At 46.2% G+C, this 22,522-nt stretch overlaps 1 protein-coding gene across 5 annotated transcripts in view; it reads left to right on the forward strand.

The window, feature by feature from the left end:
- Positions 1 to 68: 68 nt before the first annotated feature.
- LOC137008850 (whey acidic protein-like) overlaps positions 69 to 22,522 on the forward strand; it is a 27,838-nt gene continuing 5,384 nt past the window's right edge. Inside the window, exons 1-12 of one of the 5 annotated variants that reach the window (XR_010892813.1) lie at positions 69 to 184; positions 857 to 991; positions 1,272 to 1,421; positions 8,258 to 8,407; positions 9,115 to 9,264; positions 9,666 to 9,803; positions 10,992 to 11,113; positions 18,411 to 18,488; positions 18,849 to 18,994; positions 19,126 to 19,527; positions 19,620 to 19,735; positions 21,182 to 21,244. Coding sequence is in view for 1 of the 5 variants with exons in the window: in XM_067370576.1 (XP_067226677.1) it covers positions 97 to 184; positions 857 to 991; positions 1,272 to 1,421; positions 8,258 to 8,407; positions 9,115 to 9,264; positions 9,666 to 9,803; positions 10,992 to 11,008 (828 nt within the window). In the remaining 4 variants the exon portion in view is untranslated. Of the gene's footprint in view, positions 185 to 856; positions 992 to 1,271; positions 1,422 to 8,257; positions 8,408 to 9,114; positions 9,265 to 9,665; positions 9,804 to 10,991; positions 11,404 to 18,410; positions 18,489 to 18,848; positions 18,995 to 19,125; positions 19,528 to 19,619; positions 19,736 to 21,181; positions 21,245 to 22,522 lie in introns of those variants that run through there. The other 4 variants (XR_010892812.1, XR_010892814.1, XR_010892815.1 and 1 more) reach the window with 4 other exon arrangements.

Consider the following 22,522-nt stretch of genomic DNA (forward strand, 5'->3'; position numbering starts at 1 on the left):
TTATGCCATTGGTTGAGTGCTAACTCAAATACTTTCTCGTTCTGAGAAAAGTATGATTTTCCAGCAGAGTTCATTGTGTGATCGCAGGTCGAGAGGATGACAGCTCGAGTGTACTGCGCTGTGTTATTGTGTCTGTCTGGATGCTTGAGCACAACAGATGCTGCTCCAGGAGAAAACTTCACAGGTGAGAAGATCCATGTTTTTTAACTTCATTACGCAGCCTGAAGAAATTAATAAAAGAGCCTTACAAAATATGACATTTCAGCACATTACAATTTACAAACATACAGTACAGTCGTTCAGTGAAAGATGAACTTCAAACATCAGTTTAAATAATTCATATAAAGTTATATAAATGTATAAAGTCATATATGTAAGTTATCTCTTATGTTTTATCTATTACTTTTTATACATGTATATTCCATCATATAAGGAAAACACATATAGGTATTATTTTGTACTGTAAAACAAAAACATTAATATTAATATGGTTACAAAATCTTTACCAGATATGTTTTGTAACAAAAACAAAAAAATGTTTTGTATTCACGTTTTAACAATAACTATAATAGGCAAAATAACATGGTGAGCTAATTATAACTTATAATTTCTTCAGTAAAAGTGTGAGGTTGTTAAGTTTTTGTCATGGATTAAAATTATTAAACTGAATTTTGACAGATACAATTGCTTGCAACTGGTGTTACAGACTTTTTATATGACACTAACTGACACAGTTTAGGGGTAAAGTCTACTTTTCAGATGTGAATTAGCTTGAGAGACATTGCTAAACCACTGACTTACAGATGAAACAAACATTTATTACAAGCTGGTCTCCCATAATGATGCTCTTCTGTAGTGGCCGGTTACTCTCCTGGGAATGTGAAGATCGTGGGGTCCCGTCGAGGATGTGCTTCTGACAGAGACTGCTCTGGAGGATACAGATGCTCTGGGGCCGTGTGTGTGCCGCCTGCTTTCAGTGACGAGCCATTCAGTGAGTTTCAATTAGAAATGGATAATAATAAAGGTCTTTCAAAAGGAACTCTGAAAAACAAAATTGGTGTAGGAACAGTTTTAGATCAGAAATTGCTGGTAAAGTTAAAAAATAATACCAATAAAAAATAAAAAGCAAGCAACACATTGAATAAAACATGACATTTTAAAGACTGAAATATCTCTTTCTTGTAAAACATATTCCAATAATATATACAACTTTTTTACAGTGAAAAAGACATTCAGCGATATGGTTTCTGTGTCATGTGTCTGTATTACAGAAAAGCCAGGAGTGTGTCCACGCAGACAATATGCAGCAGACATGTGTGCCCTGATTCGTTTCGTGTCATGTGGCGATGACAGTGACTGTGCCAACAATGAGAAATGCTGCAGCAATGGATGTGGACGTCAGTGTATGCCTCCAGTTAAAGGTATATTATATTATATTATATTATATTATATTATATTATATTATATTATATTATATTATATTATATTATATTATATTATATTATTGTAGTAAACTTAAGTTCGTAGTGGGGAAGGAAGTGGTCAGGGACGACGAACAACTGGTGACTGAGTCTTTATTGAATGTCAAACAGAAGGACTGTGCAACGCACAACAACGAAAATAAACAATCCACAAAGGGCTTCACTCCAGGTTCGGTATACACTATCCACAAGGGCTTCACTCCACGTTGGGCTTACACTATCCACAAGGGCTTCACTCCACGAACCTCGACTCGACTCAGTCAACAGTTCCCCTCTCTCTCACACACTCCTGCTTATCACGGCGATTTGTCCTGTCTCCGCGCCAATCACTGCAATGAGAAACAGGTGTTCGTGATTTGTATTCAAGCCACTCACTTACCACGCGTCTCCCGCCATTCTCTCCGGTTGCAGACCTCGCTGAACCACGCCCCCCTCGCCACATACCCCCACCGCCCGACTCAGGCCGGGGAGCCGTCCGGCCGGCAGCCCCCACCCCCCCCCCCCCACATTTCTGGAGAGGAAATCGGCCACAGCCATCCGAACACCCGGCCTGTGGACCACCTTGAACTTAAAAGGCTGTAGAGCCAGATACCAACGAGTGATCCGCGCGTTGGTATCCTTCATGCGGTGGAGCCACTGCAGGGGAGCATGGTCCGAACAGAGAGTGAATTCCCGTCCCAGGAGATAATAGCGGAGGGTGAGGACGGCCCACCTGATAGCCAGACACTCTTTTTCTACGGTACTGTACTTAGCTTCTCTCTTAGAGAGCTTACGGCTAATGTACAGTACCGGCCGCTCCTCACCCTCTATCTCCTGGGACAGGACAGCACCCAGCCCTCTGTCCGACGCGTCAGTCTGCAATAGAAAGGGGAGAGAAAAGTCAGGAGAGTGAAGTAGTGGCCCGCCACACAGAGCAGCCTTTACTTGGGTGAAGGCCTGCTGGCACAGCTCCGTCCACTGGACCGTATCTGGAGCATCCTTTTTAGTTAGATCAGTCAACGAGCTGGTGAGGGCCGAATAGTTAGGTACAAACCTTCTGTAGTATCCCGCCAGCCCGAGGAACTGTCTAACCTCCTTTTGGTCTTGGGGCGCGGACAGGTCGCAATCGCTGCCGTCTTGTCAATTTGGGGACGCACCTGCCCATGCCCCAAGTGGAAGCCCAGATACTTTACCTCCACGCGCCCAATTGCACACTTCTTCGGGTTGGCCGTGAGCCCAGCCCCTCTCAGCGATCTCAGGACGGCCCTCACATGCTGCATATGCCGCTGCCAATCGTTACTATAGATAATAATATCATCTAGATAGGCAGCCGCATACGCAGCATGGGGCCGGAGAATCTTATCCATGAGTCGCTGAAAGGTAGCCGGTGCCCCGAACAGCCCGAACGGAAGCGTAACGAATTGGTGTAATCCGAACGGCGTCGTGAAAGCTGTCTTTTCTTTGGATAAAGGCGACAAGGGGATCTGCCAGTACCCTTTCGTTAAGTCCAGTGTCGAATAAAATCGAGCCGCACCTAGCCGGTCAAGCAATTCGTCCACCCGCGGCATTGGATACGCGTCGAATTTCGACACTGCATTCACCCTGCGATAATCCACACAGAAACGAACCGAGCCGTCGGTCTTAGGGACCAAAACTATCGGGCTCGCCCAGTTACTGCTGGACTCTTCTATTACTCCCATTTTCAGCATTGCCTCTAATTCGTCCTGAACTACCTTTTTTTTGTGTTCAGGTAACCTATACGGCCGGCTGCGAACCACCACGCCCGGCTCCGTCTCGACATGGTGCTGAATAAGGTTCGTACGCCCCGGCAGGGGAGAGAACACGTCTGCAAATTCCTTTTGCAATTTGGATAAATCAGTGAGCTGGGAGGGCGAGAGGTGATCTCCCCCCGGGACCAGAGCGAGAGATTGAGTTTTTACATTCGCCTCTGGTCCGAGATCATCCTCCCCACTAATCACCGTCGCCAGCATCACTGATTCTGCCTCATTCCATTTTTTTAGTAGGTTGAGGTGATAGATTTGACGTGCCCCCCTCCTGTCGGACCGTACCACCTCGTAATCGAGCTCGCCGACTTGCCGTGTGACCTCAAAGGGTCTGTGACGAGCAGGGCGGGCGAGAGCCGTGAGGGAACGGCGCGAGGCCGGTGACGCGAGTGATAATGAGCGTCACCTGCGAGGCGTGCCGGCCTCGAGTCTCTCACGGAGGAGCTCCGGAGGCATAAAAGGAGGAGCGACATCAGTGAAGGACGAGAGAGGACCAGGCCTGGACTTTATTTTATGTTTTATTATGTTTGTGTGGCCGGCAGACGTCCGCGAGGGTCTGCCGGCATTACTTTCGTTTTGTTCTTTGTTTATTTTACATTAAAGTTTTGTTGAACGTTCGCCGGTTCCCGCCTCCTTCTTCCCATATCTACTAACCTTGTTACATTGGTGCCGAAACCCGGGAGGAAGGAGGGACATGCTGTCGGAGAGCCCTCGCTGCTGAGGGGGATCGCGGTGCTGCGGAGTTCGGGCAGCGCGGAAGTGAAGACCGCGAAAGGCTGCCCGAGGCGGTGGTGCTGGAGCCTTGTGAAAGGTGGGACGGAGACCCGGATGCCGTGCTCCTGGGACGAGGTGGGGTGGCTGCCGTCCTGGACCTGGAGGGAGCGGAGGAGTCGCCGCCGTCTGCCGTGGGCCGGAGCCTGCTGCCGTCCGCCATGAAGGGGAGGAGCAGGGGACGGGGGACTCGCTGCCGGCTGCCCTCAGTCGGAGGAGCCATCGCCGGCCGCCAGGAGGCGGTCGAGGATCGGGCCGTCCACCGAGCGTCCAGTGCCACCGCATGGCACCGCGAAGAAGAGCCTCTTGGCAGGCTGAGGACCGAGCGGCAGTGTGTCTGGGAGCCGGACCCAGCATTTTTTTTTTCTTTCTTTTTCCTCTCTCCCCTCTCTCGTCCTGTCGCTCCCCTTGCTTCCGTCTCCTTTCTCTCGTCTCGTCTGTCCTTACCCCCAGGTGCTGCGGCCGCCGAGACAGGCCCCGGGGGGGAGTAAAGCGCAGTCTCGGAGGTACCCCCCGGCCTGCGAGGGGCGTTGGGGGTATGTGACGAGCAGGGCGGGCGAGAGCCGTGAGGGAACGGCGCGAGGCCGGTGACGCGAGTGATAATGAGCGTCACCTGCGAGGCGTGCCGGCCTCGAGTCTCTCACGGAGGAGCTCCGGAGGCATAAAAGGAGGAGCGACATCAGTGAAGGACGAGAGAGGACCAGGCCTGGACTTTATTTTATGTTTTGTTATGTTTGTGTGGCCGGCAGACGTCCGCGAGGGTCTGCCGGCATTACTTTCGTTTTGTTTGTTTATTTTATATTAAAGTTTTGGTGAACGTTCGCCGGTTCCCGCCTCCTTCTTCCCACATCTACTAACCTTGTTACAGGGTCCTTGCCACTTTGCAAGTAATTTCGAACTGGAAGTAGGGAGCAATACAAGCACTTTTTCCCCCGGTGCGAATTTACGTAGGTTAGACCGTCTGTTATACAGTTGGCTCTGTCTGTGCTGGGCCTGTAACAAATTCTCCATTGATAGCCGCCCCAAAGTGTGGAGTTTTGATCGCAAGTCCAGCACATACTGAATTTCATTTTTGGCCTGAGATGGTCCATCCTCCCAAGTTTCCCTGAGGACATCCAGCACCCCACGGGGCTGGCGCCCAAAGAGAAGCTCGAAGGGGGAAAACCCCGTGGAGGCTTGCGGGACTTCTCGCACTGCGAATAACAGAGGTTCCAACCACTTATCCCAATTTTTGGCGTCCTCTTGCACGAACTTACGAATCATGGATTTAAGCGTGCGATTAAAACGTTCGACCAGCCCGTCCGTTTGTGGGTGAAAGACGCTGGTACGAACCGATTTAATGCCCAATAATTCGTACAGTTCGCGTAACGTGCGTGACATAAACGCCGTGCCTTGATCAGTGAGGATTTCTTTTGGAATCCCCACCCGGGAGATTAAGCGAAACAGTGCATCCGCAACACTTTTAGCAGAAATGTTGCGGAGAGCCACTGCTTCAGGATATCGTGTTGCATAATCAACAATGACTAATGCAAAGCGATGTCCCCTTGCTGATCGTTCTAATGGCCCGATGAGGTCCATACCAATTCTCTCGAAGGGGACCTGCATTAAGGGAAGTGGGCGCAATGGCGCTTTTAGGGTGGCCGGTGGGTTCACCAACTGGCATTCACGACAAGACGCGCACCACCTGCGTACATTCTCGTGAATGCCCGGCCAGAAAAACCGGGTCATGAGACGATTTAGTGTCGCTGCCTGTCCCAAATGCCCCGCCATTGGATTAGAATGAGCCGCGTGGAAAAGCATTTCCCTGCGGCTCTTTGGCACTAATAACTGGGTTGTATCTTCTTTTGTCTGAGTGTCTTGGGTCACTCGATACAACCTATCTTTTATAATCGCGAAATATGGGTAAGCAAGCGGACGTCCAGGCTGGAGAGGCTGACCATCAATCATCGAGACCCTATCAAAAGCATTTTTTAATGTCTCATCCTGAGACTGCTCCAGGGGAAAATCATCGCGTTCCGGAAGAATTAGTCTTCCGGCTTCACTCAGATCCCCTGCAGCAGAACTCTCCGGTCTCTGATCAGTCTCTCCGACCTGCACTCGCGCTTGCTCACCCCGCGTTCTTTCCCCCCAAGAGGCATCCGAGCATAGACATCCCAATAATTGTTTAAACGCGGGCCAATCCGTCCCCAAAATTATCGGATGCCGGAGGTGCGGGTTAACTGCCACCTCAACACTATGCTTTTGTCCCCTAAATTTAATTATGACGGACATTACGGGATATCTTACCACATCCCCGTGCACGCACCGAACCCCAACCATGCGGCCTGTATCCAATGCCCCAGACGAAATCAGGCTTTGATGGAGAGAGGTTTGGTTACAGCCCGAGTCCACCAAAGCCTGATAGGTACCCCCCTTGATATTCACAGGTATTTGGTACCCGCCAGCCTGACCAGGGGCGGCCTGAGGATCGTCGGGGACCCGGATCACCGTCCCGACCTCCATAACCGGACATTTATCCACAAAATGATCCGGATCCCCGCACCGCCAACAGGCCGGCCCAGACCTGCCCGCCGCTCCAGTGGCAGAGAGTGGGCTGAATACATGGCGCGGAGAGAGGGGGAAGCAGGAGCGGGGTCCGCCCCGGCAGCAGGGAGTCCCGCCCCCCTGGGCGGGGCTCTGGGTCCGTAGGAAGGTGCCTGTCCCGTTCCGCCCCGCCCTCGGGGCGGAACACGAGGTGGGCCGGGCGGACGAGACCTAGGGAAAGGGACAGGTCTAGAGAGAGAGGGGGACAAAAGAGAGGGAGAGAGAGAGGCAGCTGGAAGGGGTTCGCCGCCCCCTTGGCACGCCACCAGATGATCCTCCGCCAGTTGGATGGCTGAGTCCAGCGACGTGGGGCGGTGGCACTGGACCCACTCGGCCGTCTTTTTCGGGAGCCGAGTGATGAATTGCTCCAGCACCACGCGATCGACGACCAGGTCCACGTCGCTTCCCTCAGCCAGCAACCATTTGCGGCACGAGTCCCGACCGACCCGCTGGATGATGGCCCGTCGTAGGTCTTCATAGACCAGGAGGTTCGGGACGGGGAGCTGCTGTGCCGCCACCTGTGCTTCTCCTGAGAGGAGCGGGACCAGCCTCATCGACCACTGGTCCCGCGGCCATTTACACGCCTCCGCGGATCTCTGGAAGAGGTCTAAGAACACCTCTGGATCATCCAGTGGGCCCATCTTATTTAAGGGCAGGTGGACAGGCACAGCGGGCGGTTCGATGGGCTCCCGGGGAACCTCCCGGTCCATCCAGCTCCGGAACGCCTCGCGGTCCTCCTGCTGGGTCTGTAGGATGGCTTGAAAACACCGCTCCTGGTCGCCTCTTAACTCCAGCAGGGCCTGTTGTTGTTCGCGGTGCAGGACCGCGAGGGACGCGATGATGTCCGCAAATGTGGCGGAGGACGACGATTGCATGGCGACGTGCACACCGACTTCCTTCCCGGGTTTCGGCACCAGTGTAGTAAACTTAAGTTCGTAGTGGGGAAGGAAGTGGTCAGGGACGACGAACAACTGGTGACTGAGTCTTTATTGAATGTCAAACAGAAGGACTGTGCAACGCACAACAACGAAAATAAACAATCCACAAAGGGCTTCACTCCAGGTTCGGTATACACTATCCACAAGGGCTTCACTCCACGTTGGGCTTACACTATCCACAAGGGCTTCACTCCACGAACCTCGACTCGACTCAGTCAACAGTTCCCCTCTCTCTCACACACTCCTGCTTCTCACGGCGTTTTGTCCTGTCTCCGCGCCAATCACTGCAATGAGAAACAGGTGTTCGTGATTTGTATTCAAGCCACTCACTTACCACGCGTCTCCCGCCATTCTCTCCGGTTGCAGACCTCGCTGAACCACGCCCCCCTCGCCACAATTATATTATATTATATTATATTATATTATATTATATTATATTATATTATATTATATTATATTATATTATATTATATTATATTATACTGCAGGGCTGTTGAATGCTTGAATCTGATTGGTTGACGAACGTTCTAAGTTGTGCAGTTATTTTCAGTGAAATACACGGTTAAAGTAGTTCCAGGCAGGTCTTGACCGCATTACACTTCCATATCACTTCACCAAACTATTTCAGTTATTTCAAAGGTCCTTACAGCCTAAAACAGCAAATGAAAAAGACATTCAGTATTAAGTGATATGGTTTCTCTGTCATGTGTCTGTAATACAGAAAAGCCAGGAGTGTGTCCACGTAGACAATATAAAGCAGAAATGTGTGCCATGATTCGTTTCGTGTCATGTGCCGATGACAGTGACTGTGCCAAAGATGAGAAATGCTGCAACAATGGATGTGGACGTCAGTGTATGCCTCCAGTTATAGGTATATTATGTTATGTTATGTTATGTTATGTTTGTTATGTTATGTTATGTTATGTTATGTTATGTTATGTTATGTTATGTTATGTTATACTACGGGGCTGTTGAATGCTTGAATCTGACTGGTTGACAAACGTACTAAGGTGTGCAATTATTTTCAGGAAATCGCACGGCCAAAGTAGTTCCAGGCAGGACTTGATCACATTACACACATTCATATCATTCGCCAAATGATTTCAGTTATTTCAAAGGTCCTTACAATCTACTCAGTTCCTAAGTCACCCAGATCTGCCAATAAAGCTCTCTTACATGTCCCATGGTCACGTCTTAAATCGAAAGGTGACAGAGCCTTTGCAGTTGCTGATCCACGGTTATGGAATCAGATGTCACCTGACATTAAGAGTGCTCCCTCTATTTCTGTTTTTAAATCTAGATTCAAGACATATCTTTACTCTTTAGTCTTTCCCGATTATTGAATTATGGATTAGTAATTGTTATCTTTATTTTTTATTCTATTTTATTTTATATTTTATTGTAGGCCTATTTTATGATTGTTTTATACAACACTTTGGTCAGTGCAGGCTGAATTAAAAATGTGCTCTATAAATAAAAGTTACTAAAAAAATACTACTAATTTAAACCACAAACCCCAGTGAAAAAGACATTCAGCATTCAGTGATATGGTTTCTCTGTCATGTGTCTGTATAACAGAAAAGCCAGGAGTGTGTCCACGCAGACAATATGAAGCAGAAATGTGTGCCCGGATACGTTTCAGGCCCTGTGACGATGACAGTGACTGTGCAAAGAATGAGAAATGCTGCAGCAATGGATGTGGACGTCAGTGTATGCCTCCAGTTAAAGGTATATTATATTATATTATATTATATTATATTATATTATATTATATTATATTATATTATTTTATATTATATTATATTATATTATATTATATTATATTATATTATATTATATTATATTATATTATATTATATTATATTATTATACTACGGGGCTATTGAATGCTTGAATCTGATTGGCTGACAAATGTTCTAAGGTGTGCAATTATTTTCAGTGAAATACACGGTTAAAGTAGTTCCAGGCAGGTCTTGACCGCATTACACTTCCATATCACTTCACCAAATGATTTCAGTTATTTCAAAGGTCCTACAAAAGGCTACAAAAACAAAAGAACCAATAACCCCAGTGAAAAAGACATTCAGCATTCAGTGATATGGTTTCTCTGTCATGTGTCTGTATTACAGTAAAGCCAGGAGTGTGTCCACGCAGATATTATATAGTACCAATGTGTGAAGAGTACTGTGTCAATGACAGTGACTGTGCCAACAATGAGAAATGCTGCAGCACTGGATGTGGACATGAATGTATGCCTCCAGATACAGGTATTACATTACATTTTATATTATATAATTTTAAAAAGTTATATTGTATTAAAATATTAGTAAAGTAGTTCCATATCACCAAAGTCCCTTTAAGACAAGTAATTTTACTCGGCGACCATCTTTGAAACGCCTCTCGGGCATGCAAGTGCAGCTCCTATCACTTTGAATGGGGAAACACCAAATTCTCCAAAACTGTTTGTCAAGCTTTCGATTAAATTTCATATTTGAAATCACCAATGAAATCTGACAACAACTGTCAAGTATTATTCAGGCTGGATCAAGCTAATACGCATGCGGAGTCCTAAATGCACATCTCTTGTGTCTCATTTCGGAGGCGAGCATCTGACTGTTTCTACAGGAACCGGAGCTTCTAACGGCCGCTGCAGTGTTGTGTGACTTTACCAATCACCGATTGGCTCTTATTTGGAAGGCGGGACTTATTCCGCCATATTGTGCATTGCACTTTCTCCCATTCAAAACAATATGAGTGACGCGTCTTGTGTTATTCTAGTCTTTGATATCACTTGGCCAAATGATTTCAGTTACTTCAAAGGTCCTTGCAGCCTACAACAGCAAAATAACCGAAACCCATGATGACACTGACCAAGCAAATAAATGTAGTTAACAATTGGATAAAAACAAAACATTATTTCCAAAAAACATGGAAATAATTTGAAGCGGAATAATTGACTCCGGTTTGTTGAATTATTAGAAAATAATGCACACTCGAGGTGTTCTTATCGTGACCACATTACCACCTCGGGTGTGCATTATTTTCTAATAATTCAATGGCCTGTCGTCAATTATTTCTTAATAAATGCTTCCAAAGGATTTTTCAGTCAGTTCATGTAAACTAATGGATTATAAAATGTTATATTATATTGTTATATTATATTATATTAATACTTGGGCATCTTTTTCATTGCCTTTCAGTTTGTGTCTTATTTTATAATAATAAGTATTATTTTATATTATATTCTCTATGTCAAAAGTACCTGAATTCAGCCTATATCACTGTAACAGACACAGGGTGGCTTTACAAAATGAATAAAGATGATGAATAATACTTAGTTTTACTCACGGAGTGAATTGAATTCTATCTATTCATGCTTTGAGTGTTTTGTGCTGTACATCTGAGGCTGAATGCTACTAAATGGCCAGACTAAATCTGAATCTCTATCCTTGCAGTCAATATTCCCAACTGAAGAGGACTCCAAATAATGTTCCCATGATGGCCAGTGCCCTGCTGAGCAGAAATGTTCCTCAAACATGCATGCAGTGAAAATCTGCCGATTTAACCACCGGAAAGAGTAATGAGATTGATTTTGCATAATACATACCTTCTTTTAGTTATTTTACTTAAATCAATCAAGTTGTTAATTTCCTTTTCTTTCAGGCTTAACATTTTTATGCTTTTAAAAACAAAATGTACCAACACTTTAGCTGATTTTTTTTTTTTTTTTTTTCTCTGAATTGCACATATGTAGAACCAATCATATAAAAAACAAACAAACAAACAAGCAAAAAAACTGTTGTATTCTTTTTGCCAGTGGGATTCTCTGTGATGGATATGAGATCCTCCCGCCATGATTAAAGCATATTCAAAGGCATTGTTTGGAGTCTGTCTGATACCTGCTCTAGACACTAGAGATCGTAGTTCTATTATCAAGTGATAGTGTTTAGTGGAGCACTAGAGAACTTACGTTCATTCCCAAGTAATAGTGCTGAAGTGGAACACTAGAGACCTGTTGAACAAGTGGAGAAACACCTAGTAGAGTACAAATTTGTGGGTGTCTATAAGTAGACGGTTCACGCCAAGTGATCAGGCATAACATTATAACCACTGACAGGTGAAGTGAATAACACTGATTATCTCTTCATCACAGCACCTGTTAGTGGGTGGGATATATTTGGCAGCAAGTGAACATTTTGTCCTCAAAGTTGATGTGTTAAAACAGGAAAAAGGGCCAAGGTCTGCAGTGGTCAGTATCTATCAAAAGTGGTCCAAGGAAGGAACAGCGGTAAACCGACGACAGGGTCATGGGCGGCCAAGGCTCATTGATGCATGTGAGGATTGAGGGCTGGCCCGTGTTGTCCGATCCAACAGACGAGCTCCTGTAGCTCAAATTGCTCAAGAAGTTAAGAAGTTCTGATAGAAAGGTGTCAGAATACACAATAGATCACAGTTTGTTGCGTATGGAGCTGCATAGCTGCAGACCAGTCAGGGTGCCCATGCTGAGCCCTGTTCACCACCAAAAGCACTAACAGTGGACACGTGAGCATCAGAACTGGACCATGGAGCAATGGAAGAAGGTGGCCTGGTCTGATGAATCATGTTTTCTTTTACATCATGTGGATGGCCGGGTGCGTGTGCGTCACTTACCTGGGGAACACACGGCACCAGGTTGTACTATGGGAAGAAGGCAAGCCGGCAGAGGCAGTGTGATGCTTTGGGCAATGTTCTGCTGGGAAACCTTGGGTCCTGTAAATGATAGTATAATTAATCTGGTGCAACTTCACACGCTCAACAAGGTGCATGGAATAAAAAAAAAAGAAAATTATGGACAATACCAGCAACACTTGTGGCGTCGAGGGGTCAAAATAAAAAAAAAAGGAGCTAAAAGATAAATATTTTAGTTTGCCAATGCATTTCGGCACACAGGCCTTCATCAGGGCTAAAATCTTGTGTCCTGCCATCCATGTGGATGTTACTTTTACACGTACCACCTACCTAAGCATTGTTGCAGACCACCTTCACCCTTTCAAGGAAAAGGTATTCCCTGGTGGCTGTGGCCTCTTTAAGCAGGATAATGCACCCTGCCACAAAGCAAAAATGGTTCAGGAATGGTTTGAGGAGCACAACAGCGAGTTTGAGGTGTTGACTTGGCCTCCAAATTCCCCAGATCTCAATCCCCAGCTCACAACTTACAGGACAACTTAAAGGATCTGCTGCTAACATCTTGGTGCAGATACCACAGCACACCTTCAGGGTCTAGTAGAGTCCATTCCTTGACAGGTCAGGGCTGTTTTGGCAGCAAACGGGGGACCAAAAGAATATTAGGAAAGTGGTCATAATGTTATGCCTGATGGGTGTATGTGTATACAAACTACCATGTCATGTAACAGATTATAGAAGGATTTAGATTAATTCAAACTGAATGTTACAATTGAAAAAAAAAATACATTCTTACTCAAAATCTCTCAAGGCATGTAAAAAATCTCTGCGAACCATTCCCAACAATTTATGGGCTTCCAGTCAGTTTATTACTGGAAAGTTAACCAGTGTTAAAGAGATGCTTAAGAATTCAAATACAATAACGTCTCGGTTACGTATGTAACCCTCGTTCCCTGAAGGAGGGAACGGAGACGTACGTCAGTAGTGACCGACGAATTGGGATATCGCTTAGAGAGCCCTATCATCTTCGTGTAAACTAAAACAAGCCAATGGAATTGGCGTGCGATATTTGCATAATGCGCACCGCCCCCGTCAGGTGTATATAAATAGGAAGCAGATGCAATCGCACTCTGTTTTTCGCTGAGGAGACAACTGGTGTCCGCGCTACAGCGAGGGTACAGAAACTGTGGCGACGGGACGTACGTCTCCGTTCCCTCCTTCAGGGAACGAGTGTTACATACGTAACCGAGACGTTCCCTTTCAGTCGGTCACGTTCGACGTACGTCAGTAGTGACCGACGAATTGGGATCCCAACTAAAGCGCTACAGTTACGAAACCCCTTCCAGTGCCCAGCGCAAGCTCAGCCGCCCATAGCACCGGCTGGTGGTGAAGGGGGCGAGCTTACACCAAGAGAGTCTACTGCTGTCTAACCACTACCCACTAAGTAAACTAGACACACTGGGGAAGCGAACCCGTAAGGGACGCTGCGGAGACCACTACCTACCCAATGGGGGAGGAGTTTACGTGGGAAATACACACATGGACTGGCCCGGGGGGCAGTACGCATATGGAGTCCCTGGGATGGCTCCACCTGGTAGGGGGAGACTCATCTGACAGGTGACAGCAGAGCTGGCTCTGCTAAGGGAAAGACACGGACTCGGCCCGTAGGGAGTTTTAAACCGTGGAAAATACACATATGGGACCGCTCACGTAGAGGGGTCACGGCATATGGGCCCCAGCCAACAGACAGCGTCAGCGACGGATGTAGGTCTGGCATCAGACACTCCGCAATGTCCGAGCCGAAGGGGGAGGCGGAGGAACTCGACAGGGTTCGCCAAGCGGGGAACATGACTGGAGTGAAAGTATGCACGTATCCGGCCAGTGGCGGGAATGGCATTGCAAGCCGACACTTAGAGTGGGTACAACACGTCTACCGACTAGTGGATGCGAGTACATGTGAGGATACCGGCTCTACACGTTGGCTATAAAACCTAGCGAACGTGTTTGGTGTCGCCCAGCCCGCAGCTCTACAGATATCTGTCAGCGAGGCGCCATGAGCCAGCGCCCAGGAAGAGGCCACCCCTCTGGTGGAGTGGGCTCTCAACCCGAGCGGGCAAGGCACGCCCTGGGATTCGTACGCCAAGGCGATGGCATCCACTATCCAGTGGGCCATCCTCTGCTTGGAGACAGCCTTTCCCTTCTGCTGGCCTCCGTAACAGATGAAGAGCTGATCTGAGGTCCTGAAGCTTTGCGTTCTGTCCACGTAAACGCGCAGAGCGCGGACGGGACAGAGCAAAGCTAGGGCTGGGTCTGCCTCCTCCGAGGGCAGCGCTTGCAGGTTCACTACCTGAACTCTGAAGGGAGTGGTAGGAACCTTGGGGATGTATCCAGGCCGGGGTCTCAGGATGACGTGAGAATCACCGGGCCCGAATTCTAGGCACGTTTCGTCGACCGAAAATGCATGCAGATCCCCTACCCTCTTCAGGGAAGCCAATGCAACCAGAAGAACCGTCTTAAGAGACATTAGTTTCAGGTCGACTGATTTCAAAGGTTCAAAGGGATGACCCCGGAGAGCTGTGAGAACCAGGGTCAAATCCCAAGAGGGTACGGAGGAAGGGCGAGGAGGATTCAGTCTCCTGGCCCCCCTCAGGAATCTGACGATCAGATCGTGTTTCCCCAGGGACTTACCCTCAACTGCATGGTGATGTGCGGCAATAGCGGCAACATACACCTTGAGGGTGGAGGGAGACAGCCTTCGCTCCAACCCATCTTGCAGAAAGGAAAGCACGGATCTGACCGAACAAGATCGGGGGTCCTCTCGGCGAGAGGCGCACCATTCGACGAACAGGTTCCACTTCAACGCATAGAGATTCCTAGTGGAAGGAGCTCTAGCGGAAGTGATGGTGTCTACGACCGCTTGCGGGAGATCACTCAGAACCTCCGCATCCCGTCCAGGGACCATACGTGGAGGTTCCACAGATCGGGACGCGGGTGCCACAGGGTGCCCCATCTCTGAGTCAGGGGGTCCTTCCTCAGAGGAATCGGCCAGGGAGGTGCTGTCGCGAGGAGAATGAGGTCTGAGAACCAGGTCCGAGTGGGCCAGTACGGAGCCACTAACAGAACCTGCTCCCCGTCCTCCCTGACCTTGCACATGAGTTGTGCGAGAAGGCTCACTTGGGGAAACGCATGTTTGCGCAGACCCGGGGGCCAGCTGTGTGCCAGGGCATCCGTGCCGAGTGTGCCGCCGGTCAAGGAATAAAACCACTGGCAGAGGGCAGTTTCCGGGGAGGCAAACAGGACTACCTGGGCCTCGCCGAAACGCTGCCAAATCAGCTGGACCGCCTGGGGGTGGAGCCGCCACTCGCCCGCAAGTAGATGCTGCCGTGACAGCTCGTCGGCTGCACGGTTGAGCACACCGGAGACACGAGTGGCCCGAAGGGACCTCAGATCCTTCTGACTCCACAACAAGAGATGGCGGGCGAGTTGCGACTTGCGACGGAAGCGTAGACCACCTTGACGGTTGGTGTATGCAACGGCCGCAGTGCTTTGTGAGCGGACTAGAACGTGCTTGCCTGACAACAGCTTCTTGAAGCGGGCCAGCGCAAGACGAACCGCTAGCAACTCGAGGCAATTGGTATGCCAATGCAGCTGAGGCCCCGTCCAAAGACCTGTCACTGCATGCCCGTTGTACGTGGCCCCCCATCCCGTGGCAGAGACATCTGTGGAGACCACAGCGTGCCTGGACACTCGTTTGAGGGGTACTCCGGCCCACAGGAACGAAGGGTCCAACCACCGGACAAGGGTGCGACGGCAGCTCGGTGTCACGGGGACACGGAGCGTGCCGCACTGCCACGCCCATCTCGGGACCCGGCCGCGGAGCCAGTGTTGAAGCGGTCTCATATGAAGCAATCCGAGCGGATCGTTATCCTCAGGTCGCCCTTCCTATACAGCGCCGTACCGTCATTCCGGTTCCCGGGGCCGGAAAAAACAGTCGAACGCGGCATAGGAGAGGGGACTCCCGCTTCCTGAGACTTCAGGAAGGAGAGCCTCGACCTCAGCACCGCGATGGTCATGTTCCCGCAATGGGAACATGAACCATCCACAAAAGCTGCTTCAGCGTGCTGAACACCCAAACACGAGATGCAGCGATTGTGCCCATCAGCAGGGACCAGGGAACGACCGCACCCAGTAACGCACAGACGAAATGACATACTGTCAGGGTTCGTCTGTAAAGCTCTTTTAGAAGGGGAAGTCAACTCACTCGTGCTGAAGCACCCAGGGAGCGACGCGATGTGTCAGGTCACTACACACACACTCTTTGTGTTGCTGTGAAAACAGCAGTTTAGAGCTTATAGATCAGCTCCTCGGACACTCGCGACCTCGCTGAACGTGCCCTCTTCACCAGCACCGAAGCTCGCTGCAGATCCTCTTCTGAGGCAGTGTTTTAGAACAAAAAACACACGAAGAAAGGAGTCTTCTAAACAGGACACCAGTGAATGGCTCCGAAGCGAAAGACAGAGTGCGATTGCATCTGCTTCCTATTTATATACACCTGACGGGGGCGGTGCGCATTATGCAAATATCGCACGCCAATTCCATTGGCTTGTTTTAGTTTACACGAAGATGATAGGGCTCTCTAAGCGATATCCCAATTCGTCGGTCACTACTGACGTACGTCGAACGTGACCGACTGAAAGGGAACACCAAGTCTGGAGGTCATTATGTGGTCTGCCGACAGACAAATGCACGAAAAAAAAAAGCCAGACTACTAAAAACAGTCCAGTCCTTCAAAACAACACACATTTGAATATCAGTGCATTACAGAAAGTAGAAAATATGTGCCACATTCGTAGACATACATTTTCAGTAGTTGGATTATAGTGTCTGTGTTTCTGTGAAATGCTCTCAAAAGAGTGGCGTAAATGAAGACTTAATATCACACTCTTCCATGTATATTTCTCCCAAACCATGTAGTTTCTTTGAGAAATGTTCTTGTGACAGCAAGCTATGTTTATGCTTATGACTCGACAAAACCAAGTAAAAAATAATTTTAAAAAAGTGGCTAATCTTTGCTTATGTGGCTTAAAAAAAAAAAAGGTGGCTAATACATTTTGGAAGGTCATTTGTTCAACAAAAGTTCAGAACAGTGGCGTCAAGTCCTTCCAGGGCTGAAAAGCATCTTTAAACTCCAGCAGATGCCGTTTTAGAGTCAAAATTCTCTAAGCTGCCTAACATGGATATTTCAGGAGTCAGACCTGTTGGTTGGCCAAGCTCTTCTTTGACTGGGACACTGGAAGTCAGAGGGAAAAAAGTTATAAAGAACCAAAACAACTAAAGTACACTTATTTACTATTAACACCAAGGCCAGTTTATACTTAAAAACTGCTAAACAACGGTTGGTCTTTTGTGAAGTTGGTGTTCATTGCAACCATACTTGGCACAAGGGCGCTGACCACAGAGGATCTGCAATAACATATTTATGGCACATCAGTCAGATATAGGGAGTGGCACACAGGATGTGTAACAAATTTCCCTACTCAGACATTATAACTTCCCCACTATAATGCATTTATAAATCTAAGAATTTAAAAAAAAAAAAAAAAAAATATATATATATATATATATATATATATATATATATATATATATATATATATATATATACACACACAATACATGTACACACAATAAATTAAATATATATACACAATGCATGTCAAAAGTCTCTTATGTTTACCAGGGCTACATTTATTTAATCAAAAATACAATAAAAACTATTATTGTAAAATATTATTACAATTTAAAATAATTGTTCCCTTTCGAATGGGAACTTGCACTTTGTCCTAGGACACTAATGGGGAATGCCTGTCTGAAGCACCATGACATCACTTTTGGTGTGACCATAGTGTAAATAGGGCACCTGTAGTACACGTCGTCCTCTTTCTTGTCTTCAGGAGCCGTTTGTTTGTTGTGACACGTTGAAGGCAATATGGCAGCTAAATCTTTCAGGAAGTGTGTTCATCCGTGTAAGCGCTACCTGACACCTGATGACACACATGAGCTGTGCGTGATTTGCTTGGGTGAGGAGCATGCTCGCTCAGTCCTCCAGGAGACTGAATGTGAGCACTGCTAGAGTTTTTCTATGAAAAAAAACCCTGCTCTTATTTGTCCCTTGTCTCAAGGAAATTTGAACAATCATTTGTTCCCCGCAGATCTGGACCTGCTTCAGCTGAGGCGAAGAGGAGACTAAGAAGGCTCTCAGATAAAGCTAGCTGAGGAATTCAAGAGAGGTATACATTCTTTGGTAGCTGACGTCACTTCCTGTTTGTTGCTGCTGCACTGTTTGAGTTAGAGCTCCGTAGAGCTGATTCCTAATTATTTGTTTTTGTCTCTTAAAATCAAATTTATAACCTATCACTCTTTCTTTTATGGCAGGGGAACACATCCCCAACATTATTTTATATAAAAAACACTCGGATTGCCTTGATATCGCTAGTTTTATCTTACTTTCCGAACATTCGCTACTAGCTTTAGCCCACTAGCAGTAGCGGCGTGGTCACACTAGCGTTTGTACGCTTCTCACTCACAATATTACTGTTCATCTATTCTAATGGCAAGTGTATCAGATGTTTCTCTACCTTTGTGTACAGGTGAGGACACATTTGAGCTACATGCAGTGCAGTTGGAACTGGAGGCCGTGGAACAATAGATTCGGACCCTTCTCGAGAAGCAGGCCGAGCTATGGCAGCGGCAAACAGCGCTGGAAAAATCCCGTGCTGACGCTCAACAATCCTTGGTAAGTTTGCAGTGCGATATTAACACTCCTGCTTCCTCTATGCTGTGTGTTTCTCTGCACAGGGCCTGAGTAACCAGAACGCATTCATCCCAGCCCTCGTTCACTCTGGCACCATCTCACCATCTCTTTAGCAGCGGAAGACACGAGCCAGGCCTCGGACCAGGACCTCTCCTCCTCCGCCGCCCCCGGTCTTTGAGGTCTCGGCGAGGAACAGCTTCTCCCCTCTTCGTGAGGCGGAACGCGACGCCGTGGTCATCGGAGACTCCATCATCCGCCACGTCCGTGCTACCACAGCCAAAGGTAATGTGCGCAGTCATTGTTTTCCTGGTGCTTGCGTTCTTGATGTCACTGTGCAGGTACCCACGATCCTCAATGGTGCCGAGACCATCGGAGCTGTTGTTCTGCACGTGGGGGTGAACAACACCAGGCTGCGGCAGACGGAGGTGCTGAAGCAGGACTTCAGGAGCCTGATCGCCCGTGACGAGGATCATCGTGTCCGGACCGCTTCCGACGTACCGACGAGGACATGAAAGGTTCAGTAGATTAGATCAGTAGATTATTTGCTTTAAATGAATGGTTAATGTCTTGGTGTAATGAACAGAAGCTGCTCTTTATAAATAATTAGAATCTTTTCTGTGAGCAACCTAGGCTCTTCCGTGCTGATGGCCTGCAACCCCAGCAGAATCTGAGCTGATCTTCTTGTTGGAGAACATCTCCAAGACGCTTCGCACCGTATGACTAGTAAGTCACAGTTTGTGTTCTGCTCACTTAATTGATAGAAATGTGAGAGTAGTACAGTCTATAGAAACTGCACTAGTCAGCAAGATACTGTAGCAAGCAGGTGCTGCGCAAGCGAGAGAGTGAGATCGGCGGTTGCATTCTAACTCAATCATCAGTGCTCTATCATCACAGAATGCAAATTAACATTGGGTTACAGTGTGCGTGCATGTATGTAAGTGCGTGTTTATTGTCTGTATTTCCTGTTTATTGTTAAGAGATCAGCTGTTTATTCTCATGTTATGGAAATAACCAGTTAGCATGTACAACTTGTATTCCCTGCTTGATTTGGTGTATTCTAGAGTGTTATGTTGACGTAAGATGCTTGTGTATACTTTGCACATCTCATAATTGTTGAATGTAAGCATTATTTCAGAAGATTGTTAGCACAGTGATCAGCTGCTTTTCACATGCGCATTGCATGCACAGTTAAAGGTTATTCAAGTGCTAGTAGCGCCCTCTTGTGGAAATGTACAGAATAGTCTCATGCAAAATGGCTTAGCAATGCTTTGTTGATGTTAAAGTTTATAGTTTTCATTATTCAATTGTATTTTTATGTTTGTGAAACATCTATATGTAGGGTACAACGGGGCTAAAGGCACACATTAAGAAAAAATGTGCTTTGCACTACTCTCAAAGTGTATGATTGCAGGAAAAATATATATGTATGTATTGAACATTGATAAAGCAACAGATTTTGTGTGAAAATAAATCATACAAGTGGTTAATCTTGTTTATAAATCTAATAAATGCATAAGGTGATGAGGGGAGCTTTTACCCCACACATGGGTCTTCCTCAAAACATACCATGTTGTACAATGCTACTAAACAGTTGGCTTCTCAGATCCCTGGAGATTTCTTGCATCTCATATAAAGATATATTTTGAAATATATGACGATGCTTCTATCAGCAGTAACACATTATGGGAGGCATTCAAAGCCTATATGTTCGGACAAATAATTTCATATGTCTGTCAGTTGAGATGATTTGAGAATTCCAGGATGGCAGAAATATCTGACCAACTTTCTAAACTAGACCTCCAATATTCTTCGACCCCTTCACCCACAATTTATAAAAAATGTCTTCAACTTCATTCAGAGTATAATTTACTTCTAACTCACAAAGCTGAAATCAAATGTTGAGTGCCAGACAGCATTTTTTTTTTACTTGGTAAAACGCAAGTAATTTGCCAGCTTTTTCAATCTCGAACTGTCCGTGCATCTAGGCTGATTCCTAAAGTTAAATATCCTGACAAAGATACAGTGATACAGTTTCTGACCCGGAGGAAATTAGATTTTTTTCAAAATACTACTCTGATCTTTATTCCTCAGAATGCAACTCAAAAATTTGGAAGGGCCTAAACCCATTTGATCAACTAATATTCGCTTGTGTTATTTTTGGCTCCACAGATGATTTGGGCAGACCTGTGTCAATCACAGAAGTACAAGAGGCAATTCAATCACTCCAAAATGGTAAATCACCTGGCCCCGATGGCTTTACCATCGAATTTTATAAGATTTTCTCCTCCACCGGCTTACAACCATGTCTGAGGCATCCATCTCATTATTGCTTAAGAAAGATAAAGATTCACTGCTTTGCAGTAGTGTTGTTTTTGGCGGCCTGTTTTAATTTTAGTTTTAGTCTAGTCTTTGTGTCAAGTTGTCATTTTAGTTTTTATTAGTTTTAGTCACGTTCATACTCTTTTTAGTCTAGTCAAGTTTCAGTCAACTAAAGTCTGAGCATTTTAGTCTTATTTTAGTCAGAATAATCCATGACTATTTTCGTCTAGTTTTAGTCAACGGAAACTGATGAAATTTTAGTCTAGTTTTAGTCGACGAAAACTGATGACATTTAGTCTAGTTTTAGTCAATAAACTGTATTTTAGTCTCTTTTTAGTAATGCAATTCTATTTAACCTAGTCAATATAGTATAAGTATCTAGTAGTAGATAGACAAAACCCAATTTTTCTTTCAGCAAAACCCATTTCAAACAAGGTTATCCTATTATATTATTGTTACCTTATATTGTAGATAATACCTTACAGTGCCTTGAGATGTCTCTTAACCCTTTAAGACCTTAAGGCTTTTTTAGAGTTTATCTTTCTGAGTGACATACACAAAAGTAAAGACTCATAAACTCAGGAAGGCAATAAGATCAGAGAAAGAATCTTTTTTGGTAATGCTCTCCTACATGTGAGCTGCATCTGGTTCAAGTTTTGTGGTGATAGCATAAAGTATAGTTGAATAAAGTATTATTCTTTTTTCACGTGTGGTAAACTCCGGTTTAGAGGCACTTCTCAGCAGTCGTTAGGAGTTTTTCAAAATAGTTAGATGCATTAAAAAGCTGAGTTTGATAGATGATACCTATTTTGTGTTATTCCACGTTGGAAAACAAACATGGATGGGTCCGGGATCATTGGATACACACTGCATCCAGCAAAGATGAGAGACATGTTTTTAGCCAAGTATGTTAAATCATTCCATAAGTAATATCTTGTGATCAACGCAATATATTATGTTGATTTTGGATTAATTTTAATCGTGAGAATCTGTTTTAAACAATGCTGTGCATTATCTATGATCTGTGCATTTTTCGTGCAGTTATGAGCATGTGAAATCTACATATTTCCCTACATATCAGTCCCTTTCTCTGTGTCAGACTTAACTTTGTTTGTTGTTGTTTCTGTTAACTCACTGCAGCTGCTCTTCTAAGTAATGCCGCGAGTGGGGTTTGAGGAAGTATCATTGCCT

The sequence above is a fragment of the Chanodichthys erythropterus genome, chromosome 20, assembly GCF_024489055.1.
Source record: "Chanodichthys erythropterus isolate Z2021 chromosome 20, ASM2448905v1, whole genome shotgun sequence".
In the NCBI taxonomy this organism is placed as follows: Eukaryota; Metazoa; Chordata; class Actinopteri; order Cypriniformes; family Xenocyprididae; genus Chanodichthys; species Chanodichthys erythropterus.